This window comes from Amaranthus tricolor, chromosome 1 (assembly GCF_026212465.1).
Source record: "Amaranthus tricolor cultivar Red isolate AtriRed21 chromosome 1, ASM2621246v1, whole genome shotgun sequence".
Classification (NCBI taxonomy): domain Eukaryota; kingdom Viridiplantae; phylum Streptophyta; class Magnoliopsida; order Caryophyllales; family Amaranthaceae; genus Amaranthus; species Amaranthus tricolor.
The window spans coordinates 11,529,119-11,555,955 of NC_080047.1; the positions used below are offsets into that span (position 1 = coordinate 11,529,119).

The 26,837-nt window shown below is 34.4% G+C and overlaps 1 protein-coding gene across 3 annotated transcripts in view; it reads right to left on the bottom strand.

The window, feature by feature from the left end:
• LOC130800209 (probable LRR receptor-like serine/threonine-protein kinase At4g29180) overlaps positions 1-25,642 on the bottom strand; it is a 40,762-nt gene extending 15,120 nt beyond the window's left edge. The window contains exons 1-6 of one of the 3 annotated variants that reach the window (XM_057663637.1): positions 25,473-25,642; positions 15,552-15,945; positions 3,675-4,192; positions 2,567-2,705; positions 2,044-2,115; positions 1,458-1,529 (exon numbers count right to left, since the gene is read on the bottom strand). In XM_057663637.1, the coding sequence (XP_057519620.1) occupies positions 1,458-1,529; positions 2,044-2,115; positions 2,567-2,705; positions 3,675-4,192; positions 15,552-15,945; positions 25,473-25,572 (1,295 nt within the window). In that variant the 5' untranslated portion in view covers positions 25,573-25,642. Of the gene's footprint in view, positions 1-1,457; positions 1,530-2,043; positions 2,116-2,566; positions 2,706-3,674; positions 4,193-15,551; positions 16,081-25,472 lie in introns of all 3 variants that reach the window. The other 2 variants (XM_057663617.1, XM_057663626.1) reach the window with 2 other exon arrangements.
• Between the last annotated feature and the right edge of the window lie 1,195 nt (positions 25,643-26,837).

The following is a 26,837-nucleotide window of genomic DNA, read 5'->3' on the forward strand; positions in this document are numbered from 1 at the left end:
CATGCTGATGATAATTCGGCAGATATGTTGACTAAGTCGTTGCCTACTCTAAAGTTTGAGCATTACTCAAACTTGATTGGTTGTTTTTGAGTATATGTTGTATATCACCTCTTTGAGGGAGGTGCACTTCTTGAGAGGTGGTTTCATCTTGTGATGATATGAAAAGTTGTTGATATTTTTTTGTGAATATTATTGCTTGTTATTTTGTGATGAAGATTTGGTTTATGTTCGTCACGATGGAGTATTGTTAGATATGGTGACTCAATAAAGCCCAATGTGTACATATGATATGATGGATTTGTGTCTTGGATGTTTGACATGATATATGGATGTTATGGTGAGTAATGAGTGTTGGAAAAACTGTTCTATGGCACCTGCTGCTTGCTCGACCTTTACTCGACCCAAGGAAGGTTGCTCAACCAGTTGAGCAAGAGATGAGAAGCTACTGTCTAAATTTTGATCTCTCACTCGACCCACTAGCTCGCTCGACCGGTCGAGCGAATGTTCACGAGTTTCTGTTTCATGTCGATAAATTCAAAACAGTTCAAGGCTTGCTCGTATTCATTTCTTCTGGTTCCAAAGCCTATATAAGGCTCTTGTATATCCCTTGTACATGCATGTAAGATCATTTGTGTTGTATAGCAATTGGGAATTGAGTTGAGAGCCACATCAAATACTTAGGGTTTAGTGAGAGATTTTTGGGGAATTGTTCTCTACTCTGATCTTGAACAATTCTAAGGGGGTTCTTGTACAGAGTGAATTATAGTTTGTAATCAATACTCTATGAAGCAATAGTATTCATTTAATTATTAAGGGTGGAGTTTTATAGTCTAATATCGCATTGATATTAAGATTTTCTCCACCTTCCAAATTGTCTGTGTTCTTCATTGTTTTGCATTTTCTGTTTTTGATCTTTCTTGAGATCTTTTTTGGTTTATTTGGATCAAACTTTAACAGATTTTACCCTCTATGTAATACATTAATTCAATTCTAAACATCTATAATTAGGCGCAGTTAAAAATACCAAAAAATTAATGTTAACAAAAATTATATTGAGATGAATCAAATAAAATCTGACTTGACTATATTTTAACATCTAATAAAGAATAAGATACAAATAAAAATCAATCGGTGAATAGTTTTAAAAAATCAAATGAAATAATTAGCGTAAATTGGACGTATGGAGTTTGAGGTAGCAGCTAGTCTCTTGAGAGACCATCTCTTTGAGAGACGTTTATCAAGCTCAACCCATTAAAGATTAATGCCAACTTATATTATCCTTAATGTTTACTTACTGTATCGTTAATACTACTTTTAATATCTTAAATGTCTACTTACATCATTCTTAATGTCTACTTACAGTATTTTAAAAATATATAATGGACCAGCTCAATTAAAAATAGTCTCTCAAAAAGTCTATCTCTCGCAAGAATTTGTGTTGAGGTAGCGGGACTTACATATATTGCAGATTTTGCATTTCACCTATATCTTCGGGTATTTCTCCAGTTAGATTATTATAAGATAAATTCCTGGCAATTGAACGATAATATTGTTATAATAAATTAAAGAAAAAATGAGGACAATCAGCGAAATCAACTTGTTCATCTCAAGCAGTCCTCAAATGACATTCTGCAGAGATATATTTTGTCCATTACTTTTAATTATTGCTACATTAACCTACTACTCCTATTTCTTTCAAAATATGGTAATTAATAAGTTCATGTAGCAATGCAATTTCAAAACTAAAAATAATATAATGTTTCATCCGTTTCAAAATACTTGCTAATTTAATTTAAAGCTCATTTTATACATTGAATTTAGTGTGCTAGAATTAAAAATATAGTTAAATGTAATTCTATTTGAATCTTTTAGTATTTGGTTAATTATGTGATTTAATTTACTATATGCATGTAACATATCAAGGATGAAGGAATTAGATTAACTAAAAGTTTAATTCTAATAATTTAAGCTTCAAGATATATTATATAATATTATATTATATAAATAATTAAAATAAGACAGTGCAAAAGTAATAATACTTACAAGCTGTTTAGCAATGTAAGCTGAAATACGGAAGTCAAAATAGGTCCAGTTAGATTCATATGTGATAAATCCCTGCAGTATTACAGGTATTAGTATTTAGTGTAGTGATCCAAAAGATATTAAAGAGGTCAAGAAAAGACCTATAAATATAGGGGGTGTTTGATAATTGGCTTTTTTTGTTAGCTTGTTTGATCAATTGTAAATGTTCGTTGTTTGTGTTGGCTTTTAAATTAATTGAAAAAGCTAGCTGTTTGTGAAGATGCTCAGTAAATTTGAGTATTGGTTGTTGGCTGTTTATCAGAGAAAAAGTAGGCCAACAAGCCAAAAACCGGCCAACAAAGCTAGCTGGAGCAACTTCTTGATATTGGCTTAAAGTCAGTTTTTCAGCTGCTTTAAAAGTCCTTTATCAACTACTTTTTTTTTTGTTATTTAACCGACCAACAAGTCAAAAGCCAAAAATCAAAAACTAAGCAAAAAGATAAGAACCAAACAACCCATAATCTGGGGCCAAATTGAAACTTACAAACCAACTATTCTTTGGGAATCAGTACTGCTGATGCTGCAATTAAGACCGTGCCATGGTATTATCGGTAGACATGGATCTCCACCCCAGCCCTTTATTTGATGTTGGTATTTTTCCTTGACATCCATTATGGCATTCACTAAATTTAATAATATTGACACAAAGTCAGGAAATTCAAAACCAATCCGATACATCATCATCTCATCATCACATACACCCGGTGTATCTCCTTATAGAAAACTATGATCAAGATTTAAGGAGGAAAGGAAGACGATAACTCATACCCATAAGGCAACATGCAGCAAAAGAGTCATTCAACTCGAGAAATATACACGGATAACTTCAAATACATAATTGACTAATTGCACAAGCAGAAAATATTAAAGTCACACTGACCACCAAAAAATGTGAAAGCACATAACCCCCACAACATCTACACAGACATCCAAGTACTACGGTAGCAGCTTAGTCTATGCTGAAAAAACGACGCAGACATTACACAATCTACGTTTTATTAGCTTACTAAGATCCAGAAACATATATGCTTATTGCTTCTCAACATGACATTAAAGATCACAGCATAATAATTTGGGTTTATTTTCAATTTATTTAAAAAAACTATGAATTTATTTTCAGCCAAAGTCGAACAAAATTTAATTTATTTATTGACAATTTCACCTATAATAAAATTTTATAAAACAATACCATGTTATATTTTGGCTATTTATGTTAAATTAGATTGGACTTATTGTGAATGTCAGTATATTATCAGGAAAACACGATCTGCATGCACTTCATAAACCAAGGAGATATATGTCATCCCAAAACCATATAACAATGAAAAGAAGGGTTCTAATAACTTATAAAGTGTACACACCATCTTTAATTTGTTAATGTGAAATAAACCATTCCAACAATTTACAGCGATAAGCATAATTAAAAAAATACTCATTCTTTCTCTATTAATTTTTTAAAAATATTTTAGAAAATAATGGGGCTAAAAAAATGAGTTACCAGAACGTGGACTATCCCATTTTCCAACACAATAATGAATGCTTTATAAATATTTGAGAAGGAAGATGTAAAATAAAAGAGAATTAAATCTAACCATCATCTTGATGTGTAGGTTGAACTGAAAGATTCATATCTATGAAAACCTCAACTGCATTGAGGATAGGAAGATGAAGAGAATCGGCAGACGCAATGGAGAAGTAAAGGCTTGGATCATTCATTGATTCAGGGTTAAGTTTAACAGAAGAAGAATTAACAGTAAGCGGCGTCATATATTGAAGTGTGATTAGTGGTTCCATTGGGTTGGGATTATTCATGGTGGTGATTTGGATTTGCCTTAAATTACCATCACTAAAGAGCTGAGTTTCAGCGAAGTGCCAGTAAAAGTAGTATTCAGCATTAGGATCTGTCCCAACTTTTAGAATACGAATATTCAACTCTTTTCGACCAGTAGCTGGCGTGGCTGCTGTCATGAAAACTTTTAATGGTATTTGGCATTCACTTTCTTTTAATTTTCTCAATGCTTCTGATGTCGTAGAGTTTGTAATACTCCAATCTTCAAATTTCTCAGTTGGAAGTTCAGTCCAATATCGATCCAAAATGTCATTGTCATAACTATATTCAATCACAAAATACAAAAACAAATTACATCATAACTCCACAAGCTAATAATAAGAGAGATAAATAAAATCAATAAATCAATCATGATAAGTCTTGATTAATACATTGATTATTATGTGAATACTATGATATCAGTGTTGTATATTGTGACTTTAAATAAATAATTAAACTTATAAAAATAAAGTTACAAAAAGTTAGTAGGTTACAAAAACATATGACAAGTTTAAACCTTTGCTTAACATACACCAAATGTAAACTTCATCATCGGGAATCATCATATATCGAACATAGTAACAATAAGATTTTGTATGTGACTTGATATAAATTTAGGCGAGATGCTCTATCCTAAAACATTATTTCCTCCCTACTACGGTGCTTGGAAATGTATACCGGAAATATGTTTTGAGATACAAAGAATTTCACTAAATTCCTAACACAAGGAAAATAGAATGACATGAAAAAAACTTAAATGGAAGAAGAAACGGAAATTTACAATCGAGGATTGCAAATTCTCTATATAAACTGCTAGAGAGGAGAAGAATTCAGAGAATGCATGTATATTCCATGTCTATCTCATGTACAAAATAACTTATACATGCGTTCTATATTTATAGAAGAGCATACAACCATTCATGAAGTAATATATCATTTCATGAACTGCAACATCGATTCACGAGTCAATGTCGATCATAAATCAATCCATCCTAATATATTCAGTTTATATAACCATATTAAACGTAGGTTGTTATAGCATAACTAGTAAAACCGAATAAAATGAACATTGCAAAAACCAGCGCGAAAGTCGCGGACCGCGACAAAAGTAGCGAGCCACGACCTGTGCTTATACCAAAACAGAAACTTTTGCAATCTTGGGATATTTCCAATTTATTATTTAATTAATTAATTTACTTGATTTAATTAATTTATTATCTCCGTTAACCATTATACGCTCTAAATGACAGCAATCAGAAACTCTAATGTGAGACACTTAAGCATTGGAATTGGTTCAAGCCCAATATTTTCTTTTTAAAATTTTGACATACTAATTTCAAGACTTAAAAAGTCAATTTCAAAGTTTTTAATATCAATTTGCTGCGGTTTTGCCTCTGACCGCAACAAATAATGCCCTTTTTTGAAAAACCGCAACATTTAAAGTAGGACATTTGCTGCTATCACTATTGCTGGGGGCCAAAACCGCAGCAAATAATGGCCAAAAAACCGCAGCAAACGAGGCTTTTTCCACTAGTATTCAAATCCAAGAAATTAGTTTTTTAAGTTTTCAAATTGATCTTAGAACTCTTGAAATTGACATTTTAATTTGTAAAATTGGTAAAAAAAATATATAAAATTGGGTCGGCCCAATAAGACGCGTCCCACAAGTGATTCGGTCTCACCCAAGATTTTGTGTTATGATATTACCTTTCATATTATTATTTTTATGTTTCTTTAATATTATTATTTTCACGTATCTTCTAAAATAATTTAGTATTATAAATATATAGGATGTAATTTCAATTCAATTAGTAAACAATTATTTTAAAAACATCCGTAACTCTACAGGTAACATCCATAATTTCTATTCAGTTAATAAACAATCATTTTTATACCATTGTCTTTACACGCTTAAACAACTATGTAAAAAAATAAAAATTGTTTGACTGTATATTTTAGACAGTTAATAGTGTCGAGAACAAAGAATAAAAAGTGTCAAAAAGACAAACAATTAAGTGGTATATTTCCCGTTAAATTAAAAATCAAAATTCAAAAAAATAAAAATAAATCTTCGAAAAACTATGGTTAAGCGTCAAAAACTGCTTGTATTGTTGTTATTGATGGTCTAGATCTGATGGGTTTAGGATTCTACATAGATCTTTAATGAGTCTTAATTTAGTTATTTATTTTTAAATTTTTATTTACATTTAAATGGTTTCTTTATCATTAATACTAAAATCATCTATGAGTTGTGTCATGGTAACATTTGTTTAATTTATTTATTTATTTAAATTATTAATGTCATATTACCTTAATACCCTTTGACCTTTCGTGTTGACCTTGACTTTCGGTCAAGAGGTTTTTTCTGTAATCCCCATCTTCCTTACTTGGCCCATACGTTAATAACTTCTCAGAACCCTAACTTCCCTCTGATAACTGCCCTTTACTCCTCACCATCATGGTTCCCCTTCTTTAGTGCTGATAACCGCCTACCACTATGCATGATAACCAACCTTCTCCCAAAAGTAACTTCCTCTCCATCATTATAAATAGAGGCAGTCAGCATCAAGGGAAGGATCATCTGATGATAGCCCTTTTAAAATCCTCACGACCCTCTTCACTAGCCTTCCAAAAATACAAGCAACTTCCGCCCCTACACTCATATTCCTACATTCTCCATCTCATCGTTTATTCATTAATCTCTGATTTCCGTTCTAACTTGAGCGTCAGAGAGGTTTTCCAGGAGATCACCCCCCAGACGAGGCTAACGTGTTGTGTTGCAGTAATTCAAGTCACTTCCTTCCGCGAATTGCTGTTCCCGAAAACGCTCCCACTTTCAGTATTTCAAGTGCCTTGCACTTCCTCGTTTTTTCATCACCGAAACAGTTTGGCGCCGTCTGTGGGGAGTTGAACAAAAAGTCATGGCTCCCAAGAGAAATCCAACACAAACCGCAACCGTGCATAGCACAGATACAGACACTTCAGCGGGTCACGCTAACAATCAAGCAGTGACTCGCCGTGATCTGGACATGCTAGCACGAAACCTCACTGCTGCCTTTTTTCGAACAACTCCGCGCCGTCATAAATAATAATAACCCTGCTCAACGACGAGTATTGGAAGACATGGCGGACCAAATAAAGAATTTGCGAGAACGAATCGTACCCCCTAATGAGATACCGAAATCCCACGAATCTCAGTATGGGAACTCAGGGATGTCACGTTCCAACAGAAGAAATAAGAAGAGACGGGAGAGATCAAGGACCCATGCAAGCCTCAACAGAAGTGACTCCCAAGATGGTGAATCTAAAACCGCCTCTCGAGATGCCCGTACTTACCTGGAAAACAAGAAGCAGAGGGCGTTCGAAAGTGTTCAATCATTGGTGGAAAAAAGGAGGGAAGAAAGGAAGAAAGCGCAACTCACGGGATCTAGCCATCCTACCAGCCCCGTCATAATGCCACGGAATGAGACTGGCGAGGGTAATCTTCCCGAAGACCCCATGCCAATAAGCTCCCAGCTGGCTCCGAAAGTGCTGAATACTCCCATTCCGGCGAAAATAGAGATCCCAAATATGACGGCCTTCGATGGAACATCCTGCCCCGAGGAACACTTGATGGCATACAAAAACTTGATGTTGCTGTACACCACCAACCCAGCATTGTGGTGCAAATTCTTCCGAACTACTCTCACAGGAGTAGCCTTGATGTGGTACACCTCTCTTCCAGGGAGAAGTATCCACACTTTTGCCCAATTAGAGAGCAAATTCCTGGGTCACTCTTTGGCATCCAGAAGGCAGGAGAAATCAAACTTCCATTTGCTTAGCATAACGCAACTGGAAGGGGAATCCATATCATCTTATCTGAAGAAATTCCATGAGGCAGTGCTGGAGGTAACGGATTTGGAAGAATCAGTCGCCTTAAACGCCCTGGTCAACGGAATGAAGGCTCAAAGGCTGAAGTTCCAGTTGGTCGAGAGTCAAGTGAAGACATACGCGGAGGCAATGAAACAGTGTCAAAGCGACGTCACGGCCTCTGAGATATGTCAGGCACATGACCTCAAAAAGCAAAAGTCAGAGAAGAAGGATCCAATATTCTCCCATCACTCCTCAAGGAACAGAGAGAAACATCCATTAAGAAGAGATAGAAACTACATGTCGCGTCATCTGGAACCCCCATCAGACATGGGACCTCCACGATTCAGACATGTATATGTTACGGAAGGGGAAGCCAGGACACGGAATTTGCTCAACGGAGGTAACGACCCGATGTTCAACCGCAACAGAAAAGACATATTATTCGCCATTCGGGACGAGTTGCCAACTCCACCTCCTACTGCCACTCCCTCTGATCGTTGCAACTACAATTTGTGGTGTGATTACCACAAAGAACATGGCCATACCTTGGCCCAATGTCGCGAACTCAAGCATATTCTACATCAGCTAGCCGACGAGAGGGAGCTATTAAGGTTTATCAATCGAAAAGACTATGGAACGAGAGGCGACTCGGAAAGAAGATTGGAACCAGAAAAGAGACGAGGCTAGGCGCGAAAGTTCCAACACACAAGGAACCATCAATATGATTTTCGGCGGCTACACCGAGGAATATCCTACAATCCGCGCCGCGAAAGACAGCGTCCATACTTTGTTCAAAGGACCTCCAAAAACCACCTTAAGTGGGGCGATCATGAGATTTGATGCCACTACTTCCCAACCGTTGCAACAACCACACACGATACTTTTGTGGTTACCATCAAGATTGGGCAAATGATGGTAAGGCGAGTATTGGTGGATACCGGAAGCACGACCGATCTTATAACGATGGAATGCCTCAGGCAAATGAAGTTCAAAGAAAATCACTTACAGCTCCTCGATAAACCCTTGATCGGGTTCGGAGAAAATCAAGTCATATCCCTGGGAACAATCATACTCCCTGTACGGGTGGGGGACAAATACAGAAATAGAACAATGCCCATACGATTCATGGTGGTGGACCTGACATTCCCTTATAATGCCATCATGGGACTCCCACTTATCAATAAAATCAAAGCCGCAATCTTCCCTCATCAACTTTTATTGCAATTTGAACAAGACGACGGACAAGTATGTGTGCTTAAGGGAGACCAGGTAATGGCCTGCCAATGCCTCATCAACACCATGAAACGAGGAACTTCCGTCATCCCCTCCAAAAGAAGAAGGGGAGAAAAGTTTCCATCCGTCATGAGTATAGATGGACAATAGCCCTCATTCATCAGTCTCAATTTCAACTAAAAGCAACGTTAGTCGAATTAGACGATAGCTTTCATTCATCAGTTACAATCGTTTGTCCGTCACAATTTCAATTTCAATATAACAGAAGTTTCACCAATTTATTCATCATCCAACGTCAAGTTCCAACGTTTCCAATTATTCGGTCTTATATTCTACTTTCTCATAATTATCTAGTCTTCAAAATGTAGAGTTGTCGGACGTACTCGACATCCGTTTACACAGCCTTAAGTTATCAAGTATCAGACGCCCACTATTCCTTATTGCAAATCTTGTTAAAATCATTGTTTTCCATAGACTCGGCAGAAATCAGTGGCATCTGTAAAGTCGGACCCCAAAATAGGTCTTAAAAGCTAAGAACCTCGGGATAAATCTAAGTATGAAAGGATTGCTCATAATTCGTCCGACTTATAGACGTGACTGGTCAATTGCCGCATCATCCATGCTAGCCGTGAAAGGTGTTGAGGTCACGTCATCCTCTTCAACGTTGCACTTTGTCACAATTCCTTCAAGCGCTAATCTAAGACGCCACCAATATGGCTGGCACCAATACGCCCGGTCCGTAAAGTCGACAAATCGGGCCCCTTATACTATTTAGTCCTGAATTCATTTGCTAATTGAAGCGTTCACCACACATCCGCGGAAGTATTCCATTTTCCACGAACAGCCCGAAAAATGCAAAAAGTAGTTGAGGCTTCTGAATTAAATCTTTAAAACTTGCGGAAGATATCACGAAGGAGCCGCAGTGGCTATAGAACTTCGAGAATATTGGTTGTGTCTTTAGAGTCTATAAGTCGGACTCTATATATGACCAACTTTCTTGCAATTTTTCTAAGTTATGAAAATTCCACAATGAGTCCATGTAGGTATTATTTATTCCGCGGTAATGTTCTATATAGCTGAGTTCACTTACCTTGGTGTTGCCCTACAATTCCTATAAGGCATGAAAAAATTATTGTGGAAGATGTCCGTGTCATCGATAAGTCGGACCCCCCAATGGGAGGGGGAATATCGATAATTTTTCTAAGTACCTAGACACTTGAATGTGTCCGGGGAATCGATAAGTCGGACTCCCAAGGTGTGTGAAGATGTCGATAATTTCTCTAAGATCAGGCTTCCTCATGAAGCCGTAGGGTCGATAAGTCGGACTCCCAAGGTGTGTGAAGATGTCGATAATTTCTCTAAGATCAGACTTCCTCATGAAGCTGTAAGGTCGATAAGTCGGACCCTAATTTAGACCCCAAAAGGTAAAAGCATTGGGAAAAATCTAAGTATGAGGATTGTTCATTCTACCGTCCGACTTATAGATGTGACGGATCTTTTGCCGCGTCACTCGTGATAGCCGCGAAATAAAAATAAAGTCGCGTCATCCTCCTCATCTTACAAACCCCTAAATGATCAGCTTCCAATTTTTCAAAGTTCCAATAAATCCGTGCTCATTGTGGAAGGTGTCCGTATGGTTGAAGACGTGTACCCTTACATTCATTCCGCGGCATAAAAAATATGAGACTTGTCAAGAAAGATAAGGGGATCGTTGAGATGAGTAAAATTATTCTAAGTATTTTTATCATTCCGTGATATCGATAAGTCGGACCCCCAGGTGTCCCCCATAATTTTGGAAATATTCCAAGTATGGAAGGATTTTCGTATTGCCCGTACAGTTGAAGACGCGGACTGTTGCACTCATTTCGCGTCATGGTTAAATAAGAAGCTCGTGAAGATGAGGAGTTATTCAAAGACCTGTTTCATCACATAGACGAGTAGGACCCCCTAGGTCCCCTCGGGAAGACTGAAAAATCAAAGTGTAAATCCAAGCCGCATCATCAGCCGCTCATATGATTTATTATTCGGACTCTAAGGCGTATGTGGGCCAATCAAATTCACTTCCTCGACATATTATCCTTCTAAGACTCCACGGTATGTAGTACTGTAATATAAAAAAATAATAATAAATAAAAATAAAATAAATAAATAAATAATAATAATAAAATAAAATGAAAAATAAAAATTATTGTGATTTTATCCATATAGTAGACAAGTCGGACCCCCCTTGGGGGCGATCTTGTTCCAAAAATATTCTAAGTATTGGAACTTCCGCGGCATTAAAGTAGCATAAACTAGGCTGGAAGCATCAATTTATAAGAAATCCGTGCGAGTTACTACACAATAGCAAGCATGTCTTAGTTGGTTAGAGCATCCTTACCATGCATTCTGGGTCGCGGGATTAAGCCTTCTTATCTACATTTTTGCTGCTGGATGGTATAGACGGCAGGGGCTACCTCGCGGCACGCTACAAGCTGCGGCTCGACTTGCTTGTTTGCTTTCCTCTTGGACTTTGTGTGTCTCATGATCATTTTGAAGATGTCGTAACTTTTTCGTTACAACTCGGAATTCGACGTGTGAGCAGTCGATTCGAAGCTTACGAGCCCAATTTTCATAATCCGTCAGAAGGTCTTCCAGATTGTGGATATATTTGTCTCCTTGGGCATTCGAGTGTCTTTCACATCCGTGTTTCTTCGTGAATTCGGTTTTGATGGACAATTATTTTTTCCGCATAAAGGAAGTTTCCGATCGTTGGGGCTATTTCCTCACATCATCCTTCATGCGTGGGGCTAAATGTCATGGTAACATTTGTTTAATTCATTTATTTATTTAAATTATTAATGTCATATTACCTTAATACCCTATGACCTTTTGTGTTGACCTTGACTTACGGTCAACGGGTTTTTTCTGTAATCCCCATCTTCCTTACTTGGTCCATAAGCTAATAACTTCCCAGAACCCCAACTTCCCTCTGATAACTGCCCTTTACTCCTCACCATCATGGTTCCTAGGGATGTAGGCGGGGCGGGGATAGGTCCCGGTTTGATGGGTCATGGGGCGGGTACGGGAATAAAATTCATACCCACCGCAGGGATGGGGATGGGGATGGGTTTTAGGTGATACCTGCCCCATCCCCGCCCCGCCCCGCCTCAAGATATGTACAAATTTTGGGACGTTGGATATTTGTTTGAGACTTTGGTTGTGTGTTTGTTTGAGACTTTTGATATGTGTTTGTTTGAGACTTTGGATATGTAATTGTTTGAGACTTTGGATGTATGTTTGTTTGAGACTTTGGAGTTTGGATATGTATTATGGGTTTTAAGGTCCAAATGATTGAATATAAATATGTGGCACAGATGGGTATTAAGCGGGGATTTGACGGGTGGTGAGGCGGGAAAAATGGGTATTAGTCGGGGATGGATACCCAGATGGGTGGTGGGGCGGGGATGGTTTTAGGTACAAACCCATCGGGGAGGGGACGGGGAAAAAAGTTATACCCGCCGCGGGGATGGGGACGAGGATGGGTATTGCACTAACAGATGGGGATGGGGATGGGAATTTCAATCCCCGCCCCGCCCCGTCCCGTTTGCATCCCTAATGGTTCCCCTTCTTTAGTGCTGATAACCGCCTACCACTATGCATGATAACCAACCTTCTCCCAGAAGTAACTTCCTCTCCATCATTATAAATAGAGGCAGCCAGCATCAAGGGAAGGATCATCTGATAATAGCCCTTCTAAAATCCTCACGACCCTCTTCACTAGCCTTCCAAAAATACAAGCAACTTCCGCCCCTACACTCATATTCCTACATTCTCCATCTCATCATTTATTCATTAATATCTGATTTCCATTCTAACTTGAGCGTCGGAGGGGTTTTCCGGGAGATCACCCCCAGACAAGGCTAACGTGTTGTGTTGCAGGAATTCAAGTCACTTCCTTCCGCGAATTGCCGTTCCCGACAACGCTCCCACTTCCAGTATTTCAAGTGTCTTACACTTCCTCGTTTCATCACCGAAACAAGTTGTATATTAATCTAAATTTAGTTCAATAAATATAGAAATAGGTTTAGAACGAACTTTAAATTGATTTTAAAATGTTGTATACTAGAGGGGTTTGGGACAGGTCCATCAAGTCTTGGTCTTAAATGGCTTCAGAGGGTGGGTTTGGAACGGGTATGGGTCTGAAGACCCTAGACCTAGACCCTAACATTTATTTTTTTGGATTCGGATCCGAATTTAAATTCGCGGGGTCGCAAAAAATTGGACCTACACTCTAAAAATATAGGTTGTGTTGGAGCGTATTCAATAGGATCTTAGACCTATGACCATTCCTAATTATTGTGTAATATACTGAAAACTACACAATTTTTTTTTTTAAAAAAAAGAAAAAAAGAAAGACACTAAACTGAAAACAACACAATCACTGTTGCCTGTTGGTAATAATTAGGCTCAAAGATGCAAAACCAAGAGGAAAACAAACGTTACTTGCATTACTTATTTACTCGTGTTGGTAATGGTGAATATGAAAAATCACAGGTTTTAATAGTATTTATGGCTCGGTTGTAATTGTGAAAGAAGTAGAATCATATCTATTAATAAAAATACTGAAAAATGATAAATGTTATTTTTTGAGAGCCTTTACAAATGAATTTATTTTAGTGAATTATAATTGCTTATATGATATTTACCCATAAAATTTGATATTTTTTTATTTAAAGTTGAAGCCTAATTAGATAAAGTATCATTTCAATGAAAAAAAGTAAATTATTTATATGATTTATTATCGTAATTCTATTTACTTAACTTTAATTTAATATATTTAATTAAATAAAAAAAAAGTTTTTTATTCGATAAATATTTTTTAACAAAGTCAATAATTATTTTCTATCTAAAAGGTCATATATTTGGTAAATTTAATAACAATAGTATATACTTGCACTATTATTTAAAACTATTATTTGAATGTATTCAATTTTGTGCATTGCATGAGTTTTTATACTAGTAAAAGTAAATTATAAAATATCAATAAAAAAGAAGTATGATTTTTCTCATTTGGAGGAAAAGATTTCCCCCACCCTTCCATGGTAAATCTATACCCAAATTAAGTAAATTAAATTTTATTTATTCATTTTTCATTGCTTTATAAGTTATAATCAATTTTTTCACATCTCTAACAATCAAATTTCTCTAATCATCTATTTAACTAATTTTATTAATCTACTTTGATTTTTATTTAGCTCTTTAATATTTATAATCAATGTAAGCGATTGTTATAGATTATAAAAGTATCTCCGTAATTTTGACCCAATTCCAACATATAGTTGCTCGATTTTGCCCCCAAATATTTGGCAAAAGTTCCAAAATTTGGAATGTGTCATATGTTGGATGATGCTCTAAAATCAAATTTTCGTATTCCCACGTCAATTGTTAGTTAGCTAAGTGGTTAGTAGTTAGATCTGATGGAAATGAATAAGTTAATGGATTTTTAGTTGTTTATTAATTGGGAAATTTCACATATTTGCATTTAGAGATAGTTATGGGTCTAAGATCCTGTTGGATCCGCCTCGAATTTGTCCCTTCTTTAAGAGTTTGGGTTTTGTTTTTTGAGACCCATTGAATCCAGGTTGGATCTGAATCTAAAAATTAATTAACTGGTCTGGATCCAAATCTGAGAGTTTGAACCCGAACCTGTACCCAGATCCGACCTCTTGACCCGAACCCTAGACCCACTGCTCAAACTCGAACCCGGACCCGGATAATAAATAAATATTCTAACCCCATTTTATTTCATATATAATCACCATAGTCCATATGCTAAGTTGCTAACCCTTTACTTTCTTCCTCAATCACGCAGAGGCACAGTCCCTCACATATCCTTCTGTTCTTCAATTCTTGAAAAACTAAGAAGCAACTTACTCTCTCGTTCTTCTGCAGAAGTTGAATATCACTCTATGGTTGCGCTTACATCTGAATTAAAATGGCTAAAGGCACTACTGTGCGGTCTTCGAGTGACTTTGCAATCTTCCTGGCGCATGTTTTGTGATAGTCAATTAATCAACGTTGTATATTGCTTAAAATCCGGTCTTCCATGAACGCAACAAACATATCGAAGTTGATTGCATTATATTCGTGATGCTATCAAGGATGGACTCATTTTGCCTTCTCATGTTTTCACTACTGAGCAACGTGCTGATATTTTCACAAAAGCTCTTAAAGTTCAACAACTACACTATCGTTTTTACAAGTTGGGTATTTTTGATCCCCATGCTCCAACTTGAGGGGGTGTTAAGTCATGTTAAGCCCTAAGGGTTATTTGTGTAAATATGCTCTTATGTGTGGGCTAGGCACAAGCTTGTGGTCTCCTATAAATATTGTATAGTTTCTGATTCAATACAACACACTAAAATTAAACCCTAGTAATGATTTTCCTGTCAAGGAAAGATAAAAAGGACAAATTAAACCTTAATAAGTAGTACTAAAACAATATCATCTTATGAAACACTAGTACGTTGCATATCCAATAAACAAGCTAGAAAGGGAGCTAGTATGGACAAACCTGTGGTAGAATGCATTTGATACCTTTTCTCCTGTATCATAGCGTCGAATAGTTCGAAGTGAACCAGAGCCAGAGTTGTATAGTAAACTGTTGACAGGCCTCAAAACCAAGTCGGATATGAATGGGGTGCCATGACCTGTGTTTACTAGACACACATGAATGAGATCGGAAACCGGCTTGTATATGATTTCAACGACCGAGTAACTGTGATTCAGGGTACCCCAATAGTCGACTCCAATGTACAAATCAAATTTTGGAGGTGCATTGAGGTTATCATAGTTACCATACAGAAACCTTGCTCTGATTAAATACTTGCTTTCTTTCCCATTCTCAGGTTTTATGGAGTAACAGTTTCTCTTACCATCTGGAAAGCTTCTTAGTGTTTTCAATGGTTCTGCATCAAAATAATCAATAATATCTTGATTCAATATCTCCGCGTTTGTTCCAGTGTCTATGTATTCTGAATCTGACTTTATCGTCTCATTATTAGTTTTGTTATTGCCGCAATCGATATTGATATAACCGGTACCTATGCATGCCAAAAATAATGGAACTTAGGAACTTAAATGTTTTGTAATCCAACTAGGGAAAAGATTATTTTTCCTATGCTTAAGGGTTAATCATATATACTTACTCCGTTCTGAAATGCTTACTACATTTCAATAGTGTACACTATTTGTCGTTCAAGCTTCTTTTATGTATTACGGCTAATGTGTAAGTAAAAATATATTCAAATGAGATTTTGTTTAAATCGTCCAATCGCATACTTTCATAATTTTAACTTTTTATAATTTTTAGATGTGTATAATTCAATATATAAATCAACAAATTAACATATTAGATTGTATAAAAAGTCAAATATAGCAAGTATAATGGAACGGAGAAAGTACAAGTATATACCTCTTATAGCCTGTTTGGTAATCGCTATTAAATTGTGGGAATGTTAATGAAAAATTAGTGTAATTTTAGTTGGAATATATGTTGACAAGTTTAGATCATGCTTATTCTCCATAAGCAATCTCATTTTCTTCCCAAAATTCATTCTACTATATTATCATTTGAAATTTAGATATTAGGCGATAATGAAAAATTATAAACAAAAAATTATTTTATGATAAAATTCTCATTACTATGGGAATGACATTACTCATCATATTATAAAAATTTTACATTACAAATCATTCTCATTACCACTAATTAGTATCGAAAACCAAATGAATAGTTAAAGTACAAATTTTGTGAAAAATTAGTTGAATTAATCGTTATTTGTGTAATTGTTCCATTCTTTTTTTATTTGCTTTCCAGTGTTGAGTTCCCTTACATTACAAGTCACGACTTTAACTTGCTAAAATACGACTCATTAGTTTTTGATCGGATTATTTTTGTCAATTTTAAGGTAGATTTGTATTAGTTGAATTATTTAGCCAATTAATAAGATGCATCTAAGAATTTGTGTTATTAGGTAGCCCCTCCAAACTTTTTTTTTACTAAAATTATTTTTTTTATAATAGCATCTTTAAAAAAATCACAAAATGATGGTTGACATAGTGGTTAGCGGTTAGGTTAATAGTTTCTACTATTTCTAATACTTGCCTCATATATTTCTTTCCACATTATACATTAATTACTTATAATTTGAATTTTATTCTTAATCTATAAGTTAAAATATAATGAAATAAAATCTTATTCAACTAATCCTAATATATATATATATATATATATATATATATATATATATATATATATATATATATATATATATATATATATATATATATATTAATATTAATATTTATTTTTATTTTGCATAATTAAAAATATTTTAATTCGATTAAGCATTCAAACCTTTGCCCCTTAATATTTTAGTCCAAGTTTTATCGATGTAAAGGGTCCATATTAAAAGTACTCCTATTTCACTTCATTAAAAATAAATTATTTTCCTTAAAATACTTTCTGTTTTTTCTATCCAAAAAACCAGTTAATTAAGCAGGAGAATATTATGACATAATGGAAAACCTCCACAAATAAATACTACTTGTTTTGAAGTAAAATAACAAATCAATGGCTAGGTTTTAGAGTTTTGCCGTTTAGAATTATTTAATTGGGTGAGAAGTCTATGTGGACATTAATATATTTGTATGTTGATTTTTGTGCTAAAAATATAGGTGGAGAAAAAAAAAAGGGAATTTAGAGGTAAAATAGGAAATTAAGAGATAGAATAGAAAAAAAATATTTCATACAATCAACACAAATAATTAGCCTTATTAATCATACTATTTAATAATTTTACTGCTAAATGACAAATGACAGTCTAACAATCATTTACCGAATGCAGTAATTTTATTGGTTAATTGAATTTGACGTGGCAACAATACTTTCAAATATAATTTGCAAAAAAATATATATTTTAAAAAAATGTTAAATTGTACTATTATCAAATAAATTCCTTATATAACAATTGTATCTAAGGCTTAATTTTATCTTAAAAATAAATTTGTTAGAACAATATGCCAAAACATCTTTTATTGCAATCAATTTTATTCTTGTAATAAAATATCAAAACATAATTATAGGCATAATAATTGACATGATCTTTTAAATTAAGTATGTTTTATTAGACTGGTTTCAACATAATCTTCTTCTATCATTTGTTCTTATTTTAAATATTTTTAAAATATATGCCTAATTAACTATATTTTTTCTTGGAAAAGATTTCTTAAATTAAATAGACAATATTTTTATCAAACATAAATGTAATTTGAAAATATGTTTTTAAAATCAATAATTTTGATATTATTTAATTTGGAAATTTTTTTATCATTTTTTAATTTAGCTATTTAGTAAGTGTTTTTAGTTAAGTTTAATTTGTGATTATATTAAATTTTGTTATGCCGATATATTAAATGACATATTATTTAAGGTTTTTACTGCATTTAATAAAGTACACATTAATATATATTTAACTAATTAATACTCAAACTTTAGAATATAATTAAAAAAGAAAATAGGGATAGAAAATATATATACTTGAATCTTTATCTTAAATTTACATTTAAATATAGTTTCATACTAAAAAATACCGTGCATTGCACGGGTTTCATACTAGTAAAGAATAAACATGGAAAAATCATACAAGAGAATAATATAGGAGAAAAATAGGGAATTAAAGAGAAAAATTAGAGGATAAAAATTACAAAATATTTGAAATTGTATTATTTTCGAGCCTTGCCCGATATAGGTTGGGCTTGGGTCCACCCAATAAGTCAAGGATTAAAAAATAGTACATTTTATCATAAATTATCTATATATAAACACATAATATTATTCTTATTTTTTAAGAAGTAATTTTTATAAAAAAGATCAATATGCCTATTCTCATGCTACAACCTAAAATAAAAAAAATTTTGACTTAAAATATAAAAATTAAGAAGAAACCGAATATGTTGACCCAATATATAAAAATTGATAATTGTTTGAAATGGTCGGGTTTGGGCTTTGATCAGGTTTGACCCAATTATTCTAATCTTTTCAGGCTGTGTTATTTTTGGGTTACGGGTCAAACATTCTGAGTTATTATAACTCACCAATTTTTGTTCGGATCTCCGATAAATTTTGGGTCAGACTAATTTTTGACAAGTCTAGTTACAATCGTATCTAAAATACTAAGAATATTATTATTCAACGTTCGAATCAGATCGCTCACCTACTTTGGTAATTTACATTCGAATATCGTTCATAATATTGATACTTTAAAAACTATTCTTAATTTAGAAAAAGAAAACAATTTCTCAAGAATAAATTATATTCTCGTATGAGTGTTGTTTAAAACAGATCTGATGACCTGATATTTACCAAACCTTGTAACTAGGGATGGCAATGGGTATTGGACCCGACACGGATTTGTGGATCCGTATCTGTTTTCACGGATCTGGGTCCTAAAAAGTTGGACCCGTCGGATCCGGGTCGGATCCGGATCCGTTTAAATTTCACGGCTCCGGATCCGGATCTGAGAAAAATACCCAGACCCAGACCCGTGGATCTGGAGGACCCGTTTTTTTTTTAATTAAATATATATTAAAATTTAAAACGCTATTCCCCTCCCTCACACTCACAGACTCACTTCCCTCACGCAGTCACACAACTCACAAGCACCCTCAGTCCCTCACTGCCATTTCCATTTCCCTCCCAGACTCGACATCCACAAGCAGTCAAGCACCCTCACTGCCTGTCGACAGCCACCGGAGGCAGCCACTGCTTACTCCTCCTCTCTCCTTCTCTCTCCTCACTGCCTGGCGAATTTGGGTAATAAACCCTAATTTTTTTTTATTCTCCTTGGCTAACCTCACTCTCTCCCCCTCTTTTACCGTCGGCTGCAACCTCAAACTCACAAAAATGGTGGTTCTTCTATCCAAATATTTTCAATTTCTCAATTAGATTTGATTTTCTTGGTTTATTGCTATTATTATTGGGGTTTATTTTAATAGTTTGTGTTTTTAATTGAAAAATGCAGGCGCCGGAGAAGAAGTTATCGAATCCCATGAGAGACATCAAGGTGCAGAAGCTCGTCCTTAATATCTCTGTTGGATTTATTTATATGTTGGTTGTCTTGGAGTTCAGCCTATAATTAATAAATTAATTGGAAATGGGCTGAGCTTAATAAAGTCAATCACTTAGATTTTAAGTTTAATTGTACCAGGAATCAGAATCACCCATTCGTTGCAGAGCTCTGTTCTTCAATGATTTAGTTCTTGAAGATAATTTACCAGTAGTTGACAATTGGTACTTGGATTATTATAAAACTATTATAAATTTTGTGGGTAAGTTAATAACTAGCAGTACATATTTGGGGATGCAATGTTTTTTTGGGTGATTGATTGTAAAATTATATATATTATTAACATTAGTCTATAAATATCGCTATTGCAATCTCAACACATCCAAAAATACAAAAAAAAAAAGGCAAAAACAAGTCAGACCCGTTTTGGACCCGGATCCGGTACTGAATCCGCAGTATCCGTGGATCCGGATCTGGGTCTTGCAAAATTGGACCCGCGGATCCGGGTCCAGATCTGGATACTGTTCCTGAAAACGGATCTAGATCCGGGTCCACCTGGACCCGGTCCAGATCCGACCCGTTGGCATCCCTACTTGTAACTAAATCCAATTTGACCCGACTCTAAAAATGTATTTATAATTATATATGTAAAATCCAAATTGGACACAAGACTCGATATTGAACCGACCTAAAACATCTGACCCAAAACTGACTCGATAATCCGATTAAACACCTCTGCGACTAGGAGTGAACATGGTCAACTTTTGTCTGGTTTGACACTAAAATTAGACCAAACTAAATATTTTGGTCTGAAAATTTTCAGACTGGATCATTAAATCACCAGACCGAATCAGACCAAATCGTTTTACAACGTCAACATGTGTTTGGTCTAAAAAAAAACCATAGAGCAGACCAGACCGTTGTAAAACGGTTTGGTCTGGTCTACGTTTTTGTTTTAATATTTTTATCCAAATTGATACATGTGTTTATGCAATTATTTAGTACCTACAATTACTAAACATAATAATTTGTACTTAGTTGATAACGTCAACATCATTCAAGTATATATTAGTTTATAAAAATAACTACATCTTGAAATATCTAAGTAGAAACTTATTATTTTTAGGAAAAATTTTGATTTTCGAACATAGTGTGGTTAGCGTTCTGGTTTAATTTGAAAAATAAAAAATCGAAACCACATCTAAACCATATTTTATTTTGAGAAAAAACCAAATCAGACCAAATATTAAAATTTCGATTTTGTTTATGGTTTATTAAATCAAACTTTGTTGAGGCCTGTATCCACGTTACTCTCTATGTACACACTAGTGGAAAAAAACGTATTTGCTGCTTATCATTTGCTGCGGTTTTTGTATATACGCAGCAATAACTAGAAAAAAGAATTAGAAAAAAAAAAAAAACCCATAATTGCTGCGGTTTTGTGCCTCGACCGCAGCAAATACACATGTGCACCTTCAATTGCTGCGGTTTGTTTCATGCCCGCAGCAAATAAAGCTAGCAATTGCTCCGGTTCTTCACCACCCGCAGCAAATAACAAATAATCCTTAAACCTTATTAAACCTTGATTCAACAGCATTAATTGCTGCGGTTTATCCTATTGACCGCAGCAAATAGGGTTCATAATATAAAACCCTTAAGCTTCTGTTCTCTCGCCTTCCCTTAAGCTTCTGTTCTCTTCTTCATTCCTTCATTCCATTCCAGACGCACAAACCTTCGTTCCATTCTCTCTCCTTCGTTCATTAACTTCAAACGCACAAACGAACAATAGTAATTCCTTCATTCTCCTTCGTTCCATTCCAGATTTTGAACGCAAAAACCCTTCGTTCCATTGTCCTTCGTTCATTAACTTCAAACGCGTTCTTGTTCATTATCGTACTGCTCTTTCATAAACAGTACTGCTCTTGTTCATCATCATTTCTTCAAAACCGTTCTTGTTCATTATCAAATTAAACTTCAAACTTCGAAAATCAAGGTAATACATTTGAAAATTAAACTGCAAGTTCAATATAATACATTTGAAAATTAGTGCTAATTTTTTTTTCTTTGTAGATTATTACATAACCCACGAAATCAAGGTAATTTCTATTTGTTTTGTAAATTTGCAAGTTTATATTTTTATTGTTTCACTTGTAATTTAGTAATTTAGTTAAAAATGTGGTTTGTTAATTAGTGATTTTTTGAATTGCTACCTTATTAAATTTAGATACTAAGTAGTAGACTATGATTTTGTGATATTGTAGAGGAGGGTTAATTAAGGGTTTTTGGAAGGCTGAAATGTGAGTTTCATTTTGCTTTATTTTTGTGATTTAGAGTAATTTTTAGATCATAATATATTGTTCCTTCTGAATGTAGATGATTTGGTGTGAGTTAATTGCTTTTGTAATCTTGTTGCTTGTTCAGATCCCATTATTTTCTCTGTATTTGTTTCTGCTAGTCAAGAACCTTATGTTGTTGAGTGTTGGCAGCTTAACCTTCCAACAAATTGGTTTTGTGCTCTTCCTTTATTTTGTGGATTTTTTAATGCTGGTTTGTATTTTCTTGCACTATATTTATGAAATTTCATTCATAATTGCAAATGCTCAAGACAAGGATATGAACAAGGATATGAAGGAGTTTTACATGGGCATTAAGCTCTAGACAAGAGTGAATGGAAAAGTAGGATTATAGTACAAATTTTTAGGTTTACGTAGGTGATCTCATCTTATGAATTTAAGGTTTGTTTCTGTTGCTGTTTCCATGCTCAACGAGACACTTTCGACCTGGTTGATTGAGCTTACTGCATCCAAACACAGTTTCAGTTTTCAAGAGACTTATCTTGATCTGTTCTTAATTCACCGAACTCGCTTAAATTTGATTTCCTTGTTATTTGAAATGTTGGGTGTCTTTTACTACAAGTCTGGGAGGGAGCACTAAAAAAGATGCCTTAAATGTACGTCTAACTTTGAGGCTTATTGCTATATTCCATGGACTCTTTGTGTCTCTGGAGTACATTTGTCAAATGCTTGTAGACACTTTGGTACAGGTTCTGGACATTTAGTAGCGAGTACTTGAGTTTTAGCAAGCAACTTGTGTTTCTTGCAAAATGGATGTCCAGCTATTTTGCATCTGCCGAATATTAATAGCAGTGTCCTTACAACATTGAGGAAGAGCAAATCTTTTTGTTTTTCTAGTTTTGTGTTGCACAAAATTTTCAAATGTCCAGATTTATTGACTATATGTTGATAACATAGTTCATAGTGGCGTTTTTTTTCATGCTGTACAGGATCCTAGGGAAGAAGTCATTCAAGCATGGTACATGGATGACAGTGATGAGGATCAGCACTGTCTCATCACAAGGAACCTAAAGAATTAGTTTCTCTTAAGCAGCTTAACGGTGTGTACCCACTTCCCATCATAACTTCTTATTTGCTTTCTTGTTTGTCATAATATGAATGAAATTGAGTATTTGAGCGAGGGCTGATCGGCATCTATCATGACTGGTGCGTGATGACTTTTTAGCTAGCTAGATTTGATGTGTGCAGTGAATTTGCTGTTTTTACTTTTCTGTTTCTTCATCCATTCTTGGTTTCGATTGACTTAGCTTTCGTGATGCAGGTGTGAAGGTTTCTCTACATACCCAAGAACTTACGACTTGATTCACGCCAATCGTGTCTTCAGTCTGTACAAGGGCAAGTAAGTCTTCAGCTTAGGGAACTATAATTGTAGTAACATATTGGACAAATGCTCTGGACATGGGTACGGAAACGTGCACGGGTGTGGATCCGAGTATCCAGTATGGAAATTATATGAAAAGATGTGATCTTTTGTCCGTGTAATTCTCAATCGTTTCATTTGATGAATGCAGATGCAACTTTGAAGACATTCTTATAGAGATGGACCGTATTTTGTGCCCTGAAGGAGCAGTTATTATTCGGGATGAAGTGGACGTGTTGGTCAAGGTGAAAAAGATAGTAGCTGGTATGAGGTGTGACACAAGGATGGTAGATCATGAGGACGGTCCCTTGGTTTCCGAAAAGATACTGTTTGCCGTTAAGCAGTACTGGACTGTCGATGGAGGTAATAGCACATCTACCCAGTGACAAAGCTGAAACAAAACCTGCGAGTTACCACTCAGTTTCTGATAATATCAGACGTTCTGAAAGTAAAATCACAGCTACTATTACTGAAAATGAGCGCTTCTTGTCATCGGTTCCTTCAGCCAATGATATTCTCGATAGCTTCCTAGGTTTGTCTGCTTCGACTTATGGCTACCCGTCATTGTAATTAATTTTAAGCGATAGATATATAGTCTCCTTTTGCTGGGCGAAAGAGAGTGATTAGCATGAACTATATTTACTGTCACAGTTCGATCACACTTCTCGAGTCTGTACTCCCCTTAATTTTTTTGATTCTGTGTACTGCTAATTTATTTGTCAATTTCTGTATGTTAACAGTGTCCAATCTCCATGAGCATACAAATTTCTAGTAGTAGTATTTCTAGTAGTAGTATGTAGTCTAGTAGATGTATTTGTAGTAGTATTATGAGTATAAAACGAAAAAAGAAAAAAAAATAGAGTTATTTGCTGCGGTCAGGGGCAAAACCGCAGCAAATAATGCACACTTATTTGCTGCGGTTTTGCCCCTGACCGCAGCAAATAACCCTCCTTATTTGCTGCGGTTTTTGCCCATGACCGCAGCAAATAATGCCCTTATTTGCTGCGGTTATGAACCGCAGCATTTAAAAAAGGATATTTGCTGCTATCACTATTGCTGGGGGCTAAAACCGCAGCAAATAATGGCAAAATAACCGCAGCAAAAAACGTTTTTTCCACTAGTGACACTTTTGAAAAGAGCAAAATGAGACAACCTTACATAGATCAAAAAGTCATTAGTAACTTAAAGAATGATTGATCAATTTCCATGAAATATCAATGACAAATACACATCAATTAAAATTTATATAGAATAATTCACTTTTTAACCGATTTTTCTATAATACACTCAATTTTTTATTACCAATAAATTTTTAACTTTTTTATCCTAGTCCGCAAACATTTTATCCAAATGGTGACTAATTATATGAGCTTATTTCAGAAACTATCTCATACATAACAAGTTGTTTAAAAATCTCTAATTTTTTATAATTTAATTTTGTTTTTTCTTTGTTATCTAATTTTTTTTTCAAGTTGGCTTGTTATATAAATTATAAATTATCGACCAGTTTTGTAACAAACACTCTCTAACTTAAGACTATTAATAATTTTCAAAAATTAAACTTATGGCAAGAAAATAAAGAGTGGAGAAGGAAAAATTATTTGGTAGCTTATGTTGAAAATAAATAAATGAGTATATTTAACCAATCTTACCTGTACGGTACGCATAGCCAAATCTGTTCCCGAGAAGAAAGAAAAGCAACACCGTCGTCAATGTTTCCATCTGAACCTGCCTTACTTCTATTTTTTTCATTTTCTTTTTCTACCAGAAAAAAGGATCATAAAATAATTGTATATCCATTTTTTTTTTCCCGATACTCTAATAAATACATAATATGAATATTATTACATGTGGGCAGTGGCCCACCAACTTTGGCCGCAAGCAATCGCAAATTAATTGTGAGAATTACTAAAATGAAAAAATAGAAAAATTGAGAGGGACATAGAGTATACTTCAGCCATTGACCCGTACAAAGACCTCCAAAGACTTAAGTCAATATATTCCTTTTCCTAAGAGAGTATCCTCCCTCAGTTTCCAGCGTGGAGTCTTTATCATTTCGGCGCCAAAAAAAATATATTTTTATAAAATATTTTGCAATATAATGATTATTGACATTATTTATCGTTTAAATTTATTTTATATATTATGGCTAATGTATAAAAAAAATATAGCCAAATGAGATATTGTTTGAATTGTCTAATTGCATACTTTCACAATATTAACTTTTTTATAATTTTTATATGTATATGGTATAATATATAAATGATCGAAATAACACATTAAATTGCATAAAAAGTCATATGTAACAAGTATATTTGAACGGAGGAAGTATCGTATAAAAATTTAATGCGTGATAAATAATATAATATTTATTTTATTTTTTTATTGTTGATTTAACCACTTTATAAAAAATCTAATTACTCGTATTACTTAGTAAAAATGCAAATTATCTAAATATATAATTGATCAAGTTCGTATTAACGACCTTATTTTTTTAAAAAAAGTTAATATTAACGACCTAATATATGAAAATAAATTAATTGGAAAAAAAATTTGGGGCTCCAAACGATAGCTTAATTTACCCTTGGTATGTAGTCGACTATCATATCCATTCCTATTTGATGTTCTCATAAAGATTATTTTTAGAATTAAAAAAAATAAAGTTAAACTTTTAGATGGTGGAGATCATAAGCATTAAAAAACTATATATGATAAAATTAGTGAAAAAATAGAGACCACAAACAAGTAAAAGAAAAAACTCACTAGAAAAGATGTGAGAATTATAAACATTTCAAAAACGTTAAAATAAATTTAGTACAAAATGGGTAGGAGATTAGTTAGATCAAAGATAATTTGGGAAAGTTAAAGGTTACTTTAAACTCCAGAAGGCCATCTTCACGGAAATATGGTGAAATTGTTACAATGCTTGCACTTTAATTTATAGTGACTATTACTCATAAATATTAAAATTTACAAATAATTTACAAATAATCTTAACTAATTCACAGCTATAATTT